The sequence below is a fragment of the Aythya ferina genome, assembly GCF_964211825.1.
Source record: "Aythya ferina genome assembly, chromosome: Z".
Taxonomy (NCBI): domain Eukaryota; kingdom Metazoa; phylum Chordata; class Aves; order Anseriformes; family Anatidae; genus Aythya; species Aythya ferina.
In genome coordinates this window covers 54708940-54732197 of record NC_140299.1, presented here as the reverse complement: position 1 = coordinate 54732197, position 23258 = coordinate 54708940, and the positions used below count along the sequence as shown (strand labels likewise).

General features: G+C 42.1%; 1 protein-coding gene across 2 annotated transcripts in view; it reads left to right on the top strand.

Annotated features, from left to right (window-relative positions):
• Window positions 1-22186, top strand: part of CPLX1 (complexin 1) — a 134886-nt gene extending 112700 nt beyond the window's left edge. For both annotated transcript variants that reach the window (XM_084503904.1, XM_084503903.1), the window contains exon 4: window positions 17710-22186. In XM_084503904.1, the coding sequence (XP_084360030.1) occupies window positions 17710-17907 (198 nt within the window). In that variant the 3' untranslated portion in view covers window positions 17908-22186. The remainder of the gene's footprint in view (window positions 1-17709) is intronic.
• Window positions 22187-23258: the final 1072 nt, after the last annotated feature.

The following is a 23258-nucleotide window of genomic DNA, read 5'->3' as shown; positions in this document are numbered from 1 at the left end:
GGGCAAAGTGGGAAAAATGTTAATGACTGCTAATTAAAATTCACTGAAACAAAGCAATGTCTTGCTTTGTATGTTCTTCATCATTGTCTGCAGTGTTGCTGTCCCACCCCTGGCATTTGCCAGCACCTTCTTCTCTTGGTAGCTGCACGCCAGCTCTGACAAAGGCTGATGAAGTTAGTGCCCCAGAAAAGTCAGTTTCCAAACACAGCCTGAATGGTTAGATAAATAACATTTCTATGCAGCACTACTGAATAATAACACAGTGTCCTCAGGCCTGCTGTGCCATGTTGGGAAGCAGGTGTGAAATGGAATATTGATGTGTAATGTAGAGAGCAAGAGGGTGCTTTTAGAGCCAGCCACAACCGTGCTGTCAGAGATGTATTTTGTCTTCAGACAATCAGAGCCTGTGTGCCTCTGAAGCTCCTGCTTTCTTCTCCTGGCACACCTGTGGGAGGGGTTGGTTATGTTTTGGAGGAAACTGAATCAGATGAGCAGGAACTGGGGCTGAGGAACCTGACACACTGGGAAAGTGACAGGCAAGCTGTTACTGGTAAGGGTGCCCAGAATGTATGAATATATAAATAGGAGGGGAAATCTCTATCAGTAAGAAAATACACACAACATTTCCCACTCTCTTTGAAAGAACTTGAGTTGGAAGCTCATGCCTGGCTTAGAAACCTGCACACAAGTTTTTTGCCAACATTCAAACTCTCTGATTTTCTTTATATTTGAAGAATAACTGTTGGTTAATAGCCTGAAGAGATGGAAAGGCAGTTTCTAAACTGATTGAATTTTCACTGGTTCACAGCTCTGGTAGGCATGCATGGCTGTTTTACGAAGGTAAAACTATGGGAAGGTACTCAATAATTATTGGAGGCCTGGAACAGCATGGTCAGATAGGCATGCATTTGTTGTCCATGGTCATGGCTGTGAATGTAGGCTCAATTATTGATCTGTTTTGTTCCAAATATTGCCTGCCACTTTGCATCACCCAAGCCTTCATTTCTGTCTGATTGTAAGGGCTCTTTCACACACACCCCTGAGGAGTACTGAGTGTCCCACTAATGATGCCAAAGTGCTCAGACAATATAAAAGAGGGAGCTAGCATTCATTTGCCAAGCCTAAGAGGATAACATGAGCTTGGCTGGGTACAGATATCCCATATGGGAGTACTTAGAACTACTTCTTTTTGAAATGGACACAACAAAATGTAAACATGCCACTGAACACAAAAACAAAACAACAACAACAAACACCAAATAAGAAACAGAGAGGGAAAGAAAATGGGCTTGTGTCTCTTGTCCTGAACTGCCATCTGGAGGATGAATGGCTCTACCCAGCAGGAAGTTAACATTTCAGTACCGTTCCGTCCTGTCTGGATGTATGCAGAAGCTGTGAGGTGGGAGTGCCCAGGAAAAAATTGGAAGGCCACAAAGAGTTAAAGAGCCCTTGAAAATACATGTAGTAACTGTTTTTCCACACAAAAACAAACAAACAAACAAACAAACAAAAAAAAAAAAACTTCCTTACATTACTAAGTAGAATCTGCTAGCAATGAGATGAAACTCCTTTGTCTTTGTCTTTTTACCATAAAATAAAGGCATTCCTATGGGAAATGGAGGGTACAGTCATCACAGCAGCTCAGTAAAGTCTTCGATATGAGGTTTCTCTCTAATTATCTCTACAGTTCTTAGTTTGATGTGGGTTGTAGGGACCTGACCTTGCTCACACACCACTGATGATGCGAAACATCTGTTCTCTGGCCTTGGCCAGACAACTGAAGGAATGAGAAGGGTCAGCAGGTGATTCCACCTGGAGTGTTGCACATGCACCTCATCTCTAGTCCAGATTTTGAGATAGTAGCCCATGCTATTTGCAGGCTCTTGCAATGGTGCTAACTTTACTATGCAGTAGCCAATCATAGGTGTCATCAGTTCTCTGAATTTGCAATAGCAACCCAGCCTTGCAGCGCTATACAACCTAAGTCTTTCTAGCACTGTAACACCACTCATGCTATTCAGTTGGATTGTTAGGAGGCACCAGATGTTCTCACTCGCCAACTTCCATTCACTACAAACATGACTTCCACAGACTCTTGGGGAGCAGGAAAACTGCCTTGAATTACAAGGCAAAATGGCTGCTGTGACAGATGAAAAGGGGCTAGAGAACAGTGGAAAGTGTCTTGTCCTTTATCTTTTTTTTTTTTTTTTTTTTTTTTTTTGTCCCTCTGAAGGACTACAGCATGTGAATAAACACTTGTATTTCCCTACTTGCTCTTTTTGGGTGTCAGAAGTGTTCTTCCCATGTTTAAAGCATCTTTATGTCAGAGTTCTCTCTGTTGCTGGCTAAGGGGACAGAGAAGTGCTTTTTGTATTTCAGAGAGGAATGTGTGTCAAAGGCTTGAAACTAATTGATTAACTACCTTTGATTTTACTGAGTATTGGCTCTAAGCTTGTGGCGTTACCTTGGTCTCCACAGATGTACTGTCAGGGTGGGTGTGCTAATTAGATCCTGGCCACAATGTGGTATGGCAGGATTTATTCCACACAGAAGAATACCCGGGGTTTTGATGACAAAAATTAAACAGCCTCACAGCAAGGACTAAAGATAATCACCTAACTAATCATTCCTGAGGTTTTGCTATTGCAGCATTACATTTTCTTGTACTGTCAGTGCAGTCAACATCGAAAACATTGGTGCAGGCAACTAGAGGAAAAAAAAAATCTAAGTGAAAAGTCTGTCGGAGCTAAATGTCCTGTCAAACCTGTCCTTTCCATCCAGGGAACTTACTGAGGATGGAATAACCTTTTAGAATGGTGTGGAAGCAATTTGTTATATTTCAGTGTGGCATTGCTATAAGTGATAACTGTTTCTGAGCAGACTCTCACTGCAGCCCCTTTGGTAGGGTAAATCTTACTGAAGTTCTTTGTCCACAAGGAAGAAATGAACCCTTTGCCATGCATATCGTACAGAAAGCTAGGAAAAATGCAGGTGCATACCTAAGTGTCAGTCTAGGGCATGATTTTCCCTCTAGGTTAGTCCCCAGGATTCTCAGCAGTGTTGATATGAGTGCTCATCTGGGACTGTCAGTTGGCCCTCTAGAATCTGGATATCTTTTTAGTTTCTAATATTTTGGATTTTTTTACTTTTAATTTTTGTCTTGTGTGAAAATTATATTATGAGTTTGTGATATATTGTGTTTGTTTAGGCACAATTTCCTTTTTTAAATTTCCCTCAAATCTCTCATCTAGTAGAGGATTATGATTGAGCACAACTGACCCACACAGTGCTCAGTTGTGCTCAATCATAATTGAGCACAACTCAATTATTATTAATTATTATAATATATAATTATTAATTATATATTAAAAATTTTCTTCCCTCAGTGTAGGGAAGAAAAATGTGGACAGAACTTACTTTCAGTCACATACAAAATATTAGAATGCTTTGTAAGTTTCTACTTAATGTGCAATGACATGCTCTGTTCCCTGCCACTTTCTTTGGTGGTAGCACACTCCTGCATATTCAAGAGCACTTTCTAGTGCACACAATACCAAGGACAACCTAAAGTTAATAATAGCAAGAGCTAATGTGCACAGAGAAATAAAGGCAATATGCCAGATATAAAAGTGGCACTCAGACAATATTTTTTAAAAAAGCTACTTTTGTTTGCCTCCTAGAGATTTACCAAGAGATCAGATGCAGAGAGCTTATGTAGTTTATGTACTGAGAGCTGAACTTGAAATGAATCAGCCACTTTGGGTTCAGCCTCTGAATTTTGGCTGGCTTTGACCTTCAGCCTGCCAAAGTGCTTATGATCAATAAGGCAATGAGAATGATGTACCCCAGCAAGCACAAACCTAGCAACAGAGAATTATAATCATTTCTAAGCCTCATGAGCAGTCGATGAGTTCCCTACCCCCTGGAGAGGACAAACAATACTTCTTTTGTCAGTTATCCGCATCTCCACCATACTTTGCAATGAAAAACACAGCTGACACCTCATCTTACAGTGAACCATTTCTTATCCCTGGAGCATTTGTATTTTGGTCTTGCAGAAACCCAAGCTGGCACCTACATTGACCACACTAGAGCTCTGAAAATAGAATGAAACAATGCAAATATACAACATCTACAACAACAAAAAAGGAAAACATGAAGAGCTTTTTACACATGGTAAATAAAACAGAGGCCCTGGAAAATAAATAGCTGCATCTAATCTAAATTACTGCACGATTCTGAGGCACTAATTTTACAAACCTTACACTAAAAGGAAGGTTTTCATTTGACAAAACAAAAAAATTGAGGCAGAAAGGAGGAACATCTTATACTCCATGACCTGATCTTGCAAAGTACACACAAAAACATATAAACATATATTTTGTTGTGGTGGGTTAACTTTGGCTACATATCATGTAGCTGAGTAGCTCTTGCTGCTCACTCACTCCCTTTCCTCAAGAGGACAGGAGAGAAAGTATAATGGAAAAACTTGTGAGTTGAGATAAGGACAGGACAGGGAGATCACTCACCAGTTACTGCCACTGGCAAAACACGTTCTGCTTGGGGAAGATTAATTTAATTTATTGCTGGTTAATAACAAAATAGAGCAGTGAGAACTAAAAGAGCAAATTAAACCCCCCTTCCCCTCATCTACCCTCTTAAATGGCCTCCTCCCAAGCAGTGCAGGAGAATGGGGAATAGGTGCTGTGGTCAGTCCCTGACGCTTTGTCTCCACCGCTCCCTCAGGGTCCCTCTCTGCCCCTGCTCCCCGTGGGGTCCCTCCCAGGGAGATGCCGTCCTTCCCCAACTGAGCCTGCGGGGGCTGCCCACAGGCAGCAGCTCCTCAAGAACTGCTCCAATATGGGTCTAGGGTCCATCCATCCCCCAGGAGCAAACTGCTCCAGCACGGGTCCCCCACGGGTGGGCAGCAGCTCCCCCCAGACCTCCTGCTCCTGCGTGGGCTCCTCTCCACGGGCTGCAGCTCCGGCCCGGGGCCTGCTCCTGCGGGGGCTCTCCATGGGCCGCAGCCTCCTCCAGGCCACATCCACCTGCTCCACCGGGGGCTCCTCCACCCATGGGGGGGCTGCAGCGTGGAGATCTGCTCCATGTGGGACCCATGGGCTGCAGGGGGACAGCCTGCTCCACCAGGGGCCTCTCCCTGCACAGCCCACGGGGGAACTGCTGCTGCCTGCCTGCAGCACCTCCTGCCCTCCTGCTGCACTCACCTGGGTGCTGCAGGGCTCGTTCTCATTCATTTCTCACTCCTCTCTCCCAACTGCTATGTCAGATACATAACCCTAGAATAAAAATCTTCTAAACATGTATAAGTATCTGTGTTTGTGTGTTTCTACTGGCTTCCGTGAAGTTCTTCTCATAAAAAACTACATGCAGACATTGTAAATATGAGAAGTCATGTCCCGTCTTTGCCTGAGATTCCACCTTGTATCACCAGACGGTGTTCTCACAGAAACAGTCTGCAGCTTGACTCCATCCCAAAAAAGGAGCCAAGCTAAATTTTTATGGGAACCTATAAGCCACTGTATTGTGATTGCCAATGTAACTCATATTTATTTAACTCTTTTATTTATTTATTTTTTATCCTGTCTCAGCTGCTTTGAAAAATAGAATTGACCTAGATTTTCCTAATTGAAGCTGCAAGTCAGGTTCTGGGGGAAAGATTTTCCAAAGGACCTAACAGGCTTAGGAGCAGAATATGTACAGTATTTATTTTGGCCCTGTGGTCATGAGTCATTATGGTGGTTTTAGCGAACCCTCCAGGTACCAAAAAAATCAATATTTTGTAGATTCTCATCCTGTGTTCTTCTTCATGAGTCAGATATTCTATCTCTGCTTTCTCTGGAGTTTTCTTCTCTGATTACAGATGGATGCCTTTGCTATTCAGCACTAATTTAATTGCCTCCACTCCCAAAATTTTCTACGTCTTATTTCCTCTCACTGATGCTGACTGTTATGCAGTAAGGTATTGTTTTAATATGGGTGCTGTGTACATAAGAGGAAGCAAAGTAACATATTTGCAAGCACAGGGAAAAAGAAAATGTTTTCTGCTGAATGTTTTGAAAAAATTGTGGTATGTGTATTAGATACCTGTGCTTGTTCTTCTGTTTCCCAAGGAGGAGTAATTTTGTTCACAAATTGCAGTTCACACCAGCTGAACGTGATAATGGGAAAAAAGCATTTTGGCTCGGACAACCTAGCATAATCCAAGCAGCAGAGCACTGAGTACAATGGCCAATTCACTTCAGTGTACAGTCAGCATCCATAGTGGATCAGGGCAAAACTTTTTTCCCATCTCTCTCTTTTAACTAAGTCTGGTTCAGACTTCATTGAGACCAGTAGAGATTCCCCTTGACCTTAGTTTGCAGCAGGTTCACAGTGTCTTGCATGCTGGAGCCAAAGAGTATTCCCACAGCAGTGTGCTGCAGTTCCTTTTGCCAGTCATAATGGAAACAGGTGTGTGGTTCTGCTGCAGCAATATTGCCCCGGGGGAGAAGGAAGTGACCCTCACAGCATCACCTTGCATCTAGAGTATCTGGAAAATTATGCTGGTGGAAAATGGATGAACATTAGCTGAAAGCTTTGAAGACCACATCTGCATCTGATCTGTGCACATGAAGCTGAAGTTTATACCTCTGTTTATCTGCCATGGAAGCCCCTTGAGATATTGGCACTGTCAAGTGCCCTGAGTGTAAGAGGGGATGAGACTGAAACTGATGGTGAAAGAATGTAGGTGGGTGATAAATGAAAAGCTTCTGTGATTTTGACAGAGGTGAAAGCATGACCTAGCAGAGAGGAGAAAGACATCAATTTTTTAAAAAGGATAGAAAGGAAGACTCAGGGTACTACAGACAAGTGAGCCCCAGCTCTGTGCCTGGCAAGATCATGGAAAAGATCCTCCTAGAAGCAATGCCAAGGCACATGAAGGACAAGGAGGTGATCCAAAACAGCCCGCATGGCTTCAGCAAGGGCAAATCATGCCTGACCAGTCTGGTGGCCTTCTATGATGGAGCAACTGCATCAGTTGACAAAGGAAGACTGACCAGTGTCATCTACCTGGACTTCTGTAAGGCCTTTGACATGGTGCCACATGACATCCTGATCTCCAAATTTGAGAGTGATGGATTTGAAAGAAGCATCTCTCTGTGGATAAGGAATTGGCTTGAAGGCTGTACCCAGAGGGTGCTGGTCAGTGACTCTATGTCCTGGTGGAGGCCAGTGATGAGTGGTGTCCCTCAGGGGTTTGTCTTGGGGGTGGTGCTGTTTAATGTCTACCAATGATATAGACACCAGTGGGAGCAAGTTCACCCTGAGCAAGTTTGCAGATGACACCCAGCTGAGTGGTATAGTTGATACAGCAGAAGGAAGGGATGCCATCAAAAGGGACCTGGAGAAGCTTGAGAGGTGGGCCCACATGAGATTCAACAAGTCCAAGTGCAAGGTGCTGCACTTGGGTCAGGGCAATCCCAGACACGAGGACAGACTGGGAGAAGAACTCATTGAGAGCAGCCCTGCAGAGAAGGATTTTGGGGTGCTGGTGGACAAAATCTTGACATGAGGCAGCAGTGTGTGCTTGCAACCCAGAAGGCCAACTGTGTCCTGGGCTGCATCAAAAGCAGGGTGGCCAGCAGGTAGAAGGAGGTGATTGTCCCCCTCTGCTCTGCCCTTGTAAGGACCTACCTGGAGTGCTGCGTCCAGGTGAGGGGTCCCCATCACAGGAAAGGTAGATCTGTTAGAGTGAGCCCAGACAAGGGCCATGAAGTTGATTAGAGGGCTGGAGCACTTCTCCTTTGGAGACTGAGGCTGAGAGACCTGGGTCTGTTCAGCCTGGAAAAGAGAAGACTCCAGGGTGATCGCACTGCAGCCTTTCAATACTTAAAAGGGGCTTATAAAAAAGATCAAGAGCAACTTTTTACTTGGGCAGATAACAATAGGACAAGGGGGAGTGGTTTTAAACTCAAAGTGTAGATTTAGAATAGATCTTAGGAAGAAGATGGTGGTGAGGCACTGGCACAGGTTGCCCAAAGAAGGTATGGATGCCCCATCCCTGGAGGTGTTGAAGGCCAGGCTGGATGGGGCTTTGAGCAAGCTGAAGGTAGAACATGTGCCTGCCTATGGCAGGGGGATTGGAACTCATCGATCTGTAAAGTCCTTTCTAACCCAAGCCATTCTGTGATTCTATGCAGCCACAAGGAATTCTTGGGGAGATGGTGCCACTGGGGGATGTAAGGGTCTCAAATAATAGAAGCCATGTCTACAAGTGATCTCTTCTCCCAGAAAAGCTGGCTGAAAGACTTGGATGCACCCTAAGGAAATGGCCTGAGTAGGTCTGCTCCTGAATGGTGGAGGCTCTGTTAACAGGTCACCTTTGCATGATCCCCTAACATTCTTAAGTGTCCCCTTCCCACAATTTGCTTTATTACTGGTCATAAAGCATAAAGGGTCAGTTCACCTGAGCTGACTGTGGGAGCCCATAGTAACTGGGTAGTTCTGACACTGCATGGCAGAGCTTAGACTAAATGGATAAATTGATGGGCAGAAATAGTCTCCTCCTGTTAAAAGCCTGCTCAGAAGTGTTCTGAGGACTGCGTCTTTCTTCCTTTCTATAGCAACTCCTTGAACCTCACACCAGGGATAAATGAACTGATTAGAAAGACGAGAAGAGAAAATGGAAGAGAGTGGAAAGGAGGGTAGGAGCAGCCAAAGAGGAGACTCAGCAGACAAAATGGCCTTAAGCCAGCTGATAGTATTTCATGGACATCCAAGTAGTACCCTAGAAATACACCATTGGGGATCCGGCTCTTTGAAAAGCTATCATGTTTGTAGCTGCTGGCAGCTTTTCTTTTGTAGTCTTGCTAGGACAGGAACAACTCTGAAGAGGATTATCCAGCCTCATAATCTGTACCTGCCTGTTTCTTCACCACATTTTAGTCTCCTTGCCACTGCCCAGAGTAGTTTCCCTTCTGTCATTGCCCTGGGTGTTCCACGGTGCTGTTTTTAGAGAGGGCTGGCTGTACATGTGAGGAGGAAAACATGCCAAAAAAGTGCTCCAGAAGCAGTGTCTGTCCCTATGTCTATCTCTATTTCTATCTCTATTTCTGTCATCTCCAAACAGTCTTTATGCCAATCAGTATACAAATCATCCTCCCACTGCTATGCCTTAATATCTGCAAACTGCTAAGTGGCCAGCCTGCTGTGCTCCCTGATCTCTGCATCTTTCTATCTCAGTTTGCTGAGTCAGCCTTGGAATAATGGACGAAAGCAGCAGTGAGCTGCTTTTTTTTTTGGCTATTGCATCTCTCCAGGCCTTTGCATGTCTGCAAGGTGGCCCATGTTTCTCTAAGCATAGTTCTACAAAGGTGGAGTTGGAGACTACATTTGGCAGCTTAGGATATGTCAAATAATGGAGACATTTTGTAATACCAGTCAGACTGCTGAGAGAGCCAGGCATAGTTTGGAGAGGACCAGCCACCCAGGTCAACTACTACACCTACAGAGGTGTGCATGTGTTATGACCAATAGGACCACCTTCTTCATCTGCTATCAGCTAGCACAGAGGACTTGATCATCCCAGACTGATCACAGTACAGAATAAATAACCTTGGGAAGAATATTCCAATTCACCAGCTGTAAACACAGGCAGTTGTCAGCTGTTTTCCTAGCAAGCTGTGAAAGTAGATATTCAGCAGCATAAACCTGTCACCTCCTGACAGTGCAGTGTGTACTGATAGAAGACCTTTGTCATTATCATTCAAGGGCAATCTGCAAAGCATTGTTTTTTGTTCCTGCTTTGGACTCTCGAATCAACTTTGTTTTAAAGGCTTTCTGTCCAGCCATGAGTTTTGTCTTTTAGCCTCTGCAAAACACAGAAACAATTGCACAGCTTTCATGGTGTCATTGATTAGCCCTGCTTGTGGAGGCAGCTCACCAGAATATAAAATGGTTGACCCCTGCCTGAAGTAATTCCTCCTGCAAGTCTATTCCTTTCATGACAGTTCTGCTAGATCTTTCAAACAAGCTGGATTACTTGGTCAAGCAATTACTTGGTCAGTGGGTTACAAAAGAAACTAGCGAACCCAGGAGCGCTGGCTGAGTTCCAACACAGTCTTCAATATTCCTCGGGTTTTTGTGGTGAATCCCTGAATTAGGTTCTGACTCGAGGCCTCTGTACTGTTAGTCCAGTGAATGTTCACAGTAATCAATGCACTAGCAATTCATGAAGTGTCTTTTACAAATGCACAAAATTGTTCTTGTTCTGTTCTCTGAATTCAGTCCTTGAAAAATTCCCCTGCCCAAAATGAGATAAAGATCTCAGAAATCGTAACATCAGCTATAGTTTTTCTACCTTAATTTGGTTGCCCAAGGAGAAGACCTTCAGACTGGTTAATGTGCAATATTTGTTTAAATTTTGATACATGTACTAATGCACAAAGCATAACTATCTTTACTGCAAACAGTCTCTCTTTGTGCTTAATGAAAACTACTCCGTTTAAAAAAATAAATAAATAAAAAGAACAAGCAACGACAAAAAACAGGAAAGTGCTGTACACATGCCATATTTATACAAAAGATGTTCTTCTGGGTCAGGCTAGAGCAAGCAATTTACATTATGACTAGAACAAGTGAAGAATATCTGTGGCTCCTTTTTTTCTTGAGGTGTATGGATTTTCAGCTTTTAACTGTGCAAGAGCACTGTTCAGACTCTGCTCTCTTTCTGTGCCCTGCCTTAGCCAATGCCATATAAATCAGATATCTAGTAACCGTGTCAGGAAGGAAGCCTTTCTGATATAAGAGACCTGATTTTTCACCATTCAGTTTGGTTTAGTAATTTATAAGAAAGAAAAAAAAAAAAAAAAAAAAAAGCGAGGAAAGGAAAGAGCAGAATCAACAGCAGGTTCATGATGAAATAACAAGTTTTGGCACCACTCAAAAAAGGGATCAAAGTGTTCAAAGCATGCACCAGGGTCTTCGCAAGTGGTAGCTTTGGTGTTGGATGTAGTCATCTACTGGGAATTCTCCCTCTGTCTTGACAAATTTGGCTTTGCTCCATTGGTAGAAACATCTGTAAGCTTCAGTGCCATCTCCTTCCACTGCCTTGGAGGCAATTTAATGTAATGGGGACAATGATTTCCTAGGAATTACCGGGAGATTATTTAATAACTCTTCACAAAGTGCTCTGAGAATGGAAAGCAAGACTCTAAGACAAAGATATGAATGTTTTTGCTTATGCCAAAGATAGCATGTACTTTTTTCTTTTTCTTTTTTTTTTTCTTCAGCAAAATATATGTATGAAATTTTGTGTACATAAGCAGATGCAGAAATGTTGAGCATGACTCATGTTAGCAATCGTGGCAGCTCAGTTTTACATGGGGAAGACACAGGAAATGGAGGTTTCCTATAACAACAGCTGGTATGCTATATATACATCACAACAAAGGCATCATTTTCATAAGGCTGTGTCCACATATAGTATGCCACTATTCAAAAGGAATATATTTTCACTTTTTGGAGATAAATATCTTGAGAATTAGTTTCTGCTTTGCATAGGCTACAAACAATAAATTGGACAGAATAATGAAATAAGCTGCTGCAGGGTGAAGCTCTTTGACATGATCATGGAAAGGGAATTCAGTATGGAGATACCCTGGGATAGCTATATTAATATCATATTCATTTTAACTTGTTACAGTTAGGACTTCTATTTCTGCCATGTCCGCAAAGTTCAAATTTAATTTAATATCAGGTAAATTAAGTGGTACAGTAGCATGCCACTAAGACAAGTTTATGCAGGAAACAGAAGACTGTAAAGCTCTTTATACCATGTGAAAGTTCTTCATACTTAGCCTTTTCAGAAAAATCACAGCATATTGTGTAAATGAAAAGGGAATACTCAAAGTAGTCCCATCATTTTGAAGGTGAAGGAAAGGAGACAAATTTTTTCCACTACCTGCGATGCACTGCAGGGGGACAGCCTGCTCCACCAGGGGCCTCTCCCTGCACAGCCTGCAGGGGAACTGCTGCTGCCTGCCTGCAGCACCTCCTGCCCTCCTGCGGCACTCACCCAGGGGCTGCAGGGCTGCTTCTAACCCCTCTCTCTCCTAGCTGCTGTGTAGCAGCAGTCTGTTCCCTTTCTTAAATCTGCTCTCACGGAGGCCCAACCAGCATCAGTGATAGTCACAACTCTGGCTAGTTGTGGGTCCCTTTTGGAGCCAGCTGGGTCTGGCTCCTGGCTGACATGGGGATGGACACTTCTCTGGGAGAAAAGCAGCCTTCCCCACTACTAAAACCTTGTCCTGGAAACCCAATATTCTACATGTGTTCTTGGCAGAAGGTTTCATGAGTCAATAACGTGAAGATTGGAAGAACACCAGATGAGTGTTCTCTTTGGTAATGAAGAAGAAAGAATAGCATGACAAATAATAAGTGAAGCCCAACAGGACAGTTGAAAGAGAAATCTTTTTCTTATACCTGTGTCTTTTCAGTTTTCCAGATTTCTTTGATTTAAAAAGGAATTTCAGAATTAATCTGGTTAATTACAAGGATAAATCTTCTAATTGTAAATGGTTGCAAAGTTCCAGAGTAGGTGAGAATTCTTCAGCAGCTGAGGTCTCTAAGAAAAAGACATATTCAGGTCAAGATGACCCCTGAGGTAGCAGTGTGGGCAAGTTGCCCTCTGATCGTCTTCTCTAAATATATATTTTCAACTTTGGCTGATAATTATGTTTTTATTGTTGTTGTGGGGTGGAATGTGAATTAAATTTCATAGACAGGGCTGTGTAAGAAGAGAAAAGGTGTCTTGTAATTTGTATATGAAACAAGATAAGAAACATGCATTGAAATCTCTCAGATATTTTTTAAAAGCTCAACAAGGAAATAAAACAGCAGTTCCAGAGATGGCTGTATTGGCCACATCTGTTCATAGACTCAGCAACCACACAAAACCATTAATTCCCTGAAAAGAAATGTAACCAGCATCACTTGTATGCCAAACTTTTCCTAGAAATGTAAACTGTTAGCTGATATGCAGCATTTTTTCTTGGGATGCAGACTGATGACTAATTTCAGGCTTCTCAGAGCGCCTTGGGAAGAGTTTTTTTCTCAGTGAAACAGCAACATTGCCAGTCATCCATGGTGAAGACAACCATGAACAATTCCCATCACCACAAATGGCGCAGAGCTGTGTTGTGGGATGCCTTTATGCACACCTCCAGATACCAACCATCCAGGTGTAGCCACAGTAGAGGAGACTTGGGGGACTTTGACCACCCTGACATCTGCAGGAGGGACAACACAGCAGGGGATAAGTAGGTTACATCTGATATCAGGAAAAACTTTACCATGTGCCAGTGAGAGAGCACTGGCACAGGTTGCCCAGAGAGCTTGTGGAGTCTCCTTCCATGGACATCTTCAAAAGTCACCTGGACATGGTCCTGGGCAACCTGCTCTGGGTGTCTTAGCTTCAGTAGCGGGTTGGACCAGATGACCTCCAGAGGTCCGTTCTGACTTTAACAATTCTGTGATTCTGTAACTTGGTTGACAGCTGCTGGTCACAGAATCATAGGGCCATACATGTTGGAAAAGACCTCTAAGTTCATCTAGTCCAGCCTTTAGATGGGTCCTCCTAGGATGTGTTTTTCCACTACAGAATTCCATCTCTCAAGACCTTCATGGATTTGTCTTAGCAAAGCATTATAATATTTACCTGCATCCCGCTGCACACTGTAGGCTTCACATGCACACTGTGTCAGCTGAACCTTGTGCTAGTCAGAGCTGTGAAGAGGTCAAGCTAGCCAAGGGAACATGGTTCCTTCTCTACTGAAAAGATTAAAGCATTCCTTTGTGTACCTTCCTTACATTCACAGCAGCTGACACTGCAAGTATGTTCTGCAAGACATGTCTGAAGCAAGCAGCAAGAGCACCAGTCCTCATTATCTGCTTGTCCATGTATTAGGAGGGAAGAAAATTGTGCAGTGAAAATTCCCAGTGATGAAAGAAGCTTTATATGTGACCATATAAAGTATATACATAGTGATACAAAATAACTTACACAGACTTATAAAATATGCTAGTTCAACCATGGAAATAGCAGATACAATTATGTATGTTATGTTTGTTTAAGTTTGGAAGTGTGCAATATGATATGATTATGTTTAAATATTGCAACTGGCAGCATGTGACTATAATAATCTTAACAGCATACAATCACAGTAAATATTAGTAGGATAATGTTGTGATTATTTTAAGCTCCTCCAGATCCCCAAGGTCTCCCAAGGTCAGCAAGCCCACTCTGTTGGTACTTTTGAGTCGCCATCCAGGGTACAGAAGTCCCAGGGGCATCTTGTGCAAGTCAGTGGGTTGAGATGTTCACCTTAGCAGCAAGTTGTTCTCAGGCACCTAGATTCTCTTCTCTGGGTATCTTCTGCTGGTCCCAACCTGCATCTTTGGAGTTGTCTTTGTATTTCTCTCAAAACTCCATGACCGTGGCTTTCTTTATTTCCTTAGTTTCTCCAGGGAAATCACTTGATCCTAAGGAGTCAGTTCCAAATCTAACCCACAGACAGCCATTCATTTGAACCTTGATTGCTGCTGTCGTCCTGAGGAGTCAGCTCCAACACTGACCCAGAGATAAGTAGCAACTTTCCGCAGGTGTCTTAAATATGATGTTACTGACTTATTTATCCTGTGACCTAGATATTTGCTAGAGAGATTTGTTCATGTTTAGCAAGCAGTGGTAGCTTGTCATAAGTAATACTAAGTATATTTTTAGTGCTTTGACATTTTAGCTGCAATCACACCTTGGCTCATCAGTCCCACTATTCCCTGTTACCCTTAGTACCATTAGAGTTAGATCTAATTCCCAGCCTGTTTCTGGATCTTGCACTTGCTTCGGCTTCCTGTGCAAAGCAGAAGTAATAGTGGAAGTAAGTTGTAGGTCATTGGCAGCCTTGTTCGCCTGCTTCTCTCCTGATGTGCAGTCAGTGAGTGGGGGGTAAAGTCTCCAACTGATGCCTGAGGACTCCACCCTACCGTTTTTTACCAACATATGATGCAGTGCAAACACTACTCATATAACAGCATAGTAAGGACAAGGTAGTTTAAAATGCTATTAACTGTTTGGTGGCATAAATGAAGGTCAAGCAGATAATCACACAAATGCAGCTTCTGATATTAAACTTTGTGGGGCTGAACTTTGAGAAAAAGATGAAATTGTTCTCATCCTTCACATGTTTTGGAGGTAATGCAATATTCTCCCATCTTCAGGAATGCCAGAGAATGAAAAAAGTGTTTTTTTGTTTGTTTGTTTTTGTTTTTGGTTATATATATATACATATATTTCTGTTATATATTGACTTAACATAAAATATTTAAAGTGAAGACACTAAGATGCTTGTTTTAATTTTGTACCTGTTACTTTAGGACTCACTATAATGCAACTTCATCTGAAGCAATTTCAATCCTAAAAAATACCATTTAATTCACCTGCAAATTACAAAACATTATGTTTTTATTATAAACAGCATTAAAAATTACCACCATCCTTAAAGTATAACACTGAATAAGCAGTAAGACTGGCCATACACTGTAAGAACTAAGGGCAGTCTAGCACCATGCAAGTCACTGAGGGCCATTGAGCACTTGAGTGGTTGTTTTGTTTTAGTTGTTTTAGTTTCCTGTGCCCTGGATGTTTGTTCAACAAGTTCACAAGCTATAGAGTCCACTGGCCATGAGCTGGTAATTGTAATGAGACAGAGGATTTGGCAGCTGCAGAGGACTGGTGAGTTATTGTGATTTGTGCTGTCTCCACTACTTCTCCTGTAGCTGGCAAAGCAAAGTCATGTCTGTAGATAAAAGATGCTGGGAAACACCTGGGGACATTTACCTGTAACTTGAGAGGAACAAGTCAGCCATACGTGGTCTGCAGGCTTGCAGCATGTCTCATTTCCCCTGCAGTGCTGGCTACACTATGTTGGATCTTCTTTTTTAGTGTTCAGCCCTGTGGCTGCAAATCAATCAGATGCTTCCTTTGCCTCAGATCATCATTTGTCTTGAGCATCTCCCCCATGAAATCTGGTGTGACTGGCATCCACTGGGTATAAAAATTGTAAGATAAATGTCATTAATGAACATTTTGGCTTGGAAGAACTGATTTAGAGAACTAGCTATTTTTGAAGTTGCTGGTTTCAACCTTGCAGACTGTCATCCTAAATATGAATGATGACTATTGATACTGAGAAAATACTGAACACTTTGTACCAACACAATTCTTTTATCTTTTTGAAATCATATCTAATTTTCTTTTCAGAGGTCCTTGTTCATACAAAGTGTTCTGCTAGCTTTTGCAGGGCTTAGATTGGCTAGTTACCTCACAGTTCAATATACTGAGAGCAATCTTAATTCATTTTGGTACTGTAGTTAATATTTAGGCGGAAATAAAAGAGTGGCTCTTACACAGCAAGAGTTTTGAAGCTGACAGCTGTTTCAGCAAAATTGAATGCCCTTCCCCTTCCTCACAAAGGTCAAATGCCTCTCTAGTGTAGCTGAACTGAAATAATTGTAAGTGATAAAGAAGGTAGCTTGCAGGTATCCTTATTGCTGTAGATTTACATGTGACAGTTTGAGTTGATTTTATTTTCATCATCACTATTATCTCTAAAATTTCAGTGCAAACACTTTTGCAGAAATGTGTGGAGGTTGAGGAGTGATGAGTGCAGAAATTATTTTCCTTGGACATGCCTCCAAACTAGAAGTTGGAAACAAAATCCATGTCACTGTGGGAGCAGGGATACTACAGCACTCCTCTGCTCAGTCTGATTCACTCAGACATATCTTTACTTTCCCATTAAATCTAGCATTTTGAATATAAAATCATAAAATGAAATTCTGGTTATTCATGCAAAGTCATAGTTGCATGCCTTTAATTCTCAATGGGAGTGGCAAATTTCAGGTATCCATTATACCTGCAGTCATAAAGATGTTTCTCTCTAGACAGGGTGTCAGCTTTACTCCAAGAAGTGTAGAGTCTGGTGTGCACATGCAGCCAGAGTTTCTTATGAAGGTTTGTTTTCATTGAGATGTCTTTCTGTCCCATTTATACCAAAAGAACAGGGATGGGCTGGTATAGAAAATCTCCCACATGAGAGTATCTAAAACTGTCATCTTTACTGCGGTCTGTCCTTTCTGGTTTGCTTTATTTTGTTGAGAATAGTTTTTTTGTGTGTTTCCATTTTGTTTTATTTGTTTGTTTGTTTGTTTCTCACATTTTGCCTCCTCCATAATGCTTTACTGTAAAATGTTGCAGATGGAATTTCAAAATCATTTCAGATGAAGAGCTTGAGCATCAGACTTGGTAATAGAACAGGGTAGGTTCAACAGCAGCAGAGTAACACCCCAAAACTGTATTAACACACACAGCTGGTATTGTCTTTGTTAAACCCACAGCTATATAGTCCCAGATTCTCTGCCATGCTTGTTTCTGAATGATCCAAGCATCTGACCATCCTGTCTGGAGAGAGCTGCCCGTCCACTGGGCTGTATATAGGGAAGAGTTGTTAGGACTGATAATTTGGGGGTCCGTGAAGAAACAAAAGCAGAACATTTCCAGTGATGTGCATATGAGGCACCATGTGTGATGGCTGCCTTCATCTGCTATCCTGTCCAGTGTGTGACTGACAATGTGTTCTCTCTCTCCTGCAGTATGGGATAAAGAAGAAGGAGGAAAAGGAAGCAGAGGCCCAGGCTGCACTGGAAGCTAATGCTGAAGGGAGTCTGACACGTCCAAAGAAGGCGATCCCTCCTGGCTGTGGGGACGAGGAGGAGGAGGAAGAAGAGAGCATTCTAGACACAGTCATCAAATACCTACCAGGGCCCCTGCAGGACATGTTCAAGAAGTGATAGCTGCAGACTGTTAGATGGGCACTAACAGTACTGCAAAGGATTTCTCTTTTGCCCAATGGGGATTTACAATCTTGCCATCCATCACGCAGCCCTGCCCACCTCTATCCTCTACTGCTCACTAGGAGTTCCTTCGCTTCCCATTCCCCTCTGCCTATTCCCTTTCCCTCTTACCCCAGGACTCATCTATTCCTTTTTTGTACATAGTCATATCCAGTAGATGCCTCTGAATGGATGTAAAGATTAAAAAGCTGCAGACTACACAACTTTTATTATAAGCCATAGTAATATGTATGTTAAATAAGGCAACTGTACATTAAGCATAGAAAAGGAACAACCTCACATGCATTTTGACCCAAAGCAGGAAGAAGTGTTCACTGAGTGTGAACAGTGGCCTCTTTAATTTTCTTTAATCATTTATTATTATTATTATTGATGATAATTATTAGTTATTTTTATTAATGTTCTTGTTGATTGGGTCACACTAGCCATTTGTTGTTGACCACATCTGCCCTTGGAAATAATGTCTCAGTTCTCCCGTGGAATCAGAGCTTTTCAGTTTTAATTTCATCACTGGCATAAATAAGAGATTATTTGGAAGGTAAATCATGCATGGCTTACACAGCTGACATCACTCAGAACTGTGGAAGTAGTGAGTCATCTGCCTTCAGATGCTGGCAGAAGTTAAATGCCTCAGAATCTAAGCAAGAGTCATGCCACTTTGGGAATTAGCCATACACTTAGCTTGAAGGAGTAGATTTGGTCTGACAGGTGCCATACAGAGAGCTGGAACCACAGTGGGGTGTGGGGTGCTCTCTTAGAGGTCCTTCCCACCCCTTTGAAGTCAATGTCCAAGAATTTTGGTCACTCTAATTAACCAAACTTCCTCTTTCTGCCTAGTGCTGTAGTCTGCAATCTCATTCCCAGCAGTGCTTTCAGGACAGACATTCGGTCTGCAGCATATTGTTACTGCTGTGTCCTGCCCACCCTTCTCTGCAGCTGTAGAAGAGAGTGGTGGCCTGAATGTTAGATATGGCCCTGAAGATCCCGAGATCTTACATTTGCCTCCTTTGTCTCATGCTAAGTTACTCTGCTGCCTTGAGGAGATCACTTATTTTTCTGCCCCATTTTCTCCAGCTGTAAAATATAGGTTTCAGTCAATACCTACTGTAAAGGAATATAGTAAGGATGAATTGCACAATGCTACTCTAGTGCTGTGCAGGAGCTAATTAGTATTATAACAGTGTGGGGCATCCACTGATTCTAGTAAGGTAGGAAAAAATCTCTCTATTATCTCGAAAGCCTTTCTTAGACACAGATGTTTTCCAGTACAGTGCTATAAGCACTGAGTATCTGCAAAAGAAAAGCCAAATTCTACTGGAGAAGTTGACTTGCTAGTCCATATATGCAGTTGCATATATAAACAGACTTATTTTGAACACAGTCACTTACTAAGTTATCTGGCCTGTTACCTGAAGAGCTGATCCTATGTTTTTGCATGTGGCCACATCTCTACATAGCTGCTGCAAGAGCATCACAGCATCCCTGTCTCACAATCTTGTAGGAGAATCGTTGTTTGCCTGGCAAAATTAGCATTGTTGGTCCCTGTCATGGGAGCAACATATCCTTCTTAAGTACCTGGAACAGATTTGGAAGCAAATATATGCTTTCTAATGACAACAAAAAGGATTGCAATCTGAAATACCTCATTATGTACCTAAAATAAAACATTTTACTCCGATTGAACTTCTTTACTTCACTTGTTCAGCACAACTGAGTTTAGGCAAAGATTCCAGTACTTCCCTGAATAAATTTTAAAAGGTATTTATCATCCTTTCAAGGTAGCAGAAGCATCATCGTTAAGGCTTGTTACCTTAACTACGTAAACTAGTATGAACTAATGTGAACTCTGTCTTTTAGCACATCTCTAAGTAAGAAAAAGCTTTTATGATACAAAAGAAATATTTTTTGTCCTCCTCATCCATTTACTATTTGGGTATACCAGCAGTCCTCGCTGCTTCCCAACTGGCTTCAGTCCTAAGGTTCTACTAAACCCAAGGTGGAGGCTGAGGATATTTGATCTGCAAGTCAGAACCAGCTGATAAAGAAGCAACCTGTTTCAAGTTGGATCTGCAAACAAGACACATTCAGTCTTGTTCACGCTACCATGGGTTTTGCAGGGAAGACAGAAGGCGGGTTTTACTCTTTCAGATAATGTCAGTGGTTTTTTTTGCCCTAACTTTCATTTAAAGCAAGATGAGTGTCTCCTGCTAAGACTTTAATGACCCAGAACACTCTTTATCTCTTTATCAGTGCTTGGGTATGTCACAGTAGTGCTGAGCAATTTATCATTTTCCAGGGAGAGTGTCCTGCTCACCCCATGCAAATTCAGCAACTACTAATTTCAGCCTGTTTAAGTAGACCTCAAAGAACTGAAAACTCTCCTGTCACAGAGGCAGCAGCTATTTTTGGTGCTCTGAGAGGGAACTAAATCCAACACCCCTGAAAACTAAAAGGCAGACAGCCAGGCTCTTTGCTTCAGCCACTCATTGGCAGTGAAATCTACTGACATGCCAACATCAAAACTTCCGAAAAACTCTGACAAATGTCAGTGGCCTGTGTTCTCTAATGTATAAGTAGAAGCAGCATACACGTGCCCTTGCTGAAAGGAATATATCTGTTCCTATTCTCCCCTGGCCTTGTTCTGGAGGAGTCTACAATAAATCAATCAATCAATCAATCAAACAAACAAACAAGAAGATGAGCTTGTTCTGCTTTGCTTTGGGCTTTCTCTAAGACTTGCTTGTTGACCTTTCCCTAGCCCCCATCATGGACTCACCTCTTCATCCAGCCAAATACTGTCCCTGGCGTAGGATCAGGGTTTGCTGCCCGGTCTTCTATTTATTGGAGGGTACTGCCAGTTGTTGATTGTTGTTTTTCACAGTATCACTTGCACCTTGATGGACACGTGTGTGCACACGTGTGTGGAAGATGAAGAAAAGAGAGAAGAGAGGGTCAGCAGGGATAGAAAGGAGGAGTATTTGGTATCTTTTTTTTTTTTTTTTTCCTAACTGCGCCTCAACAGCTGTGTCATTGACTGATCGGTCTAAGTCAGGATCTTGCATGGCCTGTGCTCAAATATCACAAGTAGTGGTGTTTCTGCCCTCAGAGTATTAAAAATAAGGTATTTTATTCTGTGAGCTGAGCTCCTGAGCTGTGGGAACATCCAGACCCAAACTCTGAAAAAGGCCATGAGAACTCTGAGCTGAGTTTAGTACACTGCAAGCGAGGCTCACAGAGCAGGAGGGAAAGGAGAGGTGTCTTGTTAAGTAATGCTTGCTGAGTGTTTTTCATTGTGGGAGCTTCCCAGCCCAGCTGTGCCGTCACTTCTTTACCTTAGCTCTGCAGACCGACAGCAGCCCGTTCTCCATGGACAGCACAGAGCTCAGTCAGGTGTGAACTGCTGGTTTTCCTTTTATTTTTTCCTTTTATTTCAATAAACACCCGTGACAGAAGACCTACCACGGGTACGGGGCAGTTTTTACTTGTTTTTGCATCACGTAACTTTTGGCACCTTGCATGAGTTCTGGGCTTCTCCCCAATTCATTCCTCCCTCCCCAAAATGCCTAAGCTACTCAGAACAGACTCAAAAGCAGGCACTGCCCCCTCCCTGGTGCCCACCCATTTCCCTTCCCACCCTGAACTGCCAACACGGTGCCTGACACCTTTGGTACATGTATGGATGTGAAAAGCATTGTCTCAGACACCCTCCCCCTCAGCACTCAAGCAGGTGTTGAAGAACTTAAGACCAAAGAGAAGTATGGTTCATTGTTTGGATTCTGAATTTCTCTTTGTCATTTCATGCCATTGTTTTATTTGCATCTCTGGTCTGTTCAAACTCAGGTAAATGAGTTTTGTTTGTTGCTGTTGTTGTTGGTTATTCTTTTTCTTTTTCTTTTTTTTTTTTTTTTCCATTTTGTTCTGCCTTTTGTTATGTTTTGTTTGGGGGGAGGGTTGTTGAATAGTTTTTATTTACACTGAAAGGTCGGTGGCTACACACTGCAGCCATTTTCCTCCACAGCTCCAAGACCTTTCTGGCTACTAAAAAAAAGTCAAAGGCCTCCACCTTTTGGAGGGCAGATAATTGAGTTTGCCATTGACCTTTGTGAACTCACATATATCTTTAGAGAAAGCCATATGAAATCAGACTGCAATATTGATTATGAATGATATTCTTGTGTTTAAAATAAAATGAGATACGAGATCATGTGCTAGATCACTTTGGAGTTCCTCTGTCTATGTTTCTAGTACCGTATGTTGGCTTAGGTCCTTCCTAGCCCCTCTCCTTCATCAAGAAACACCATACCAATGCTGCTGAATACATCTTTTTGCCAAGCTTACTGTGCTAGAATAAGCGTTGTTAGAAATCAGCTGTTGTGACCTCAAAGTAACGTCTTATGTATCTGAAACTTGTCTGTATCCATTCTGAATATGTTATCAAGATACCGTTTCTTCATGTGCTGAGTTAGTAAAATGTTTCAGTACCGCCATTAAAAAAACTGCTCATTTTCTCTCTCTCTCCCCCTCTCTCTCTCGCTCAAACACATGCACAGAGCAAAACTCAATCTAACAATGCATTTTCTAGTAGAAATGCTTCCCAGCGTTCTTTAAGATGCATGCAGTACCCTCCAAGCAGCCAGATTATTTGAAGTAGAATCTTTGTGAATGTAAATTTCATTTGTTATTTGCCTGCTACTTTTTCCTGCATGATGTGGGTAAATGGTATGATGTTCTTTTTAAATGGAATCACAGACAATAAAAGAAGAAAAAAAAAAAAACAACAAACACAAAGGTGATTTCATACATTTTTCCAGTGCTTTCCTGTGAAATTCCTACCAGGCTACAGTGGGAAATGAATGAAAGTAATGTTGTGGATGCACAAATAGAACAGAAACATAACCAAGGAGAAACACGGACATTATTTTAATGGAGGTGTTTATTTACTTATTAATATTTCAAAAACTGATAAGACTTGGCATCTAGATATGAGTATGACAATTTTAAAATAAGTTTTGCTATTACATATTTGTCTTTAGGAAGAACAGAGCAGCATTCCTGTGAACAAACTACAGTCATCTGACCATGGTTATGTGCAAGCATGTTTGAATCTTAAAATCAAAAGAGTGAAAAACTGATTTGCAATGATAACAACTTTACCACTGGATCCAGAACTTGTGATATACATAAAACTCACTGAGTGGCAAGTTGCACACAGCTTATCCTCATTTTACTGCCTCAGGGACAAGTCAGAAGTTGTGATGTTCAGCATAAAACTACTGCATCACATTAGA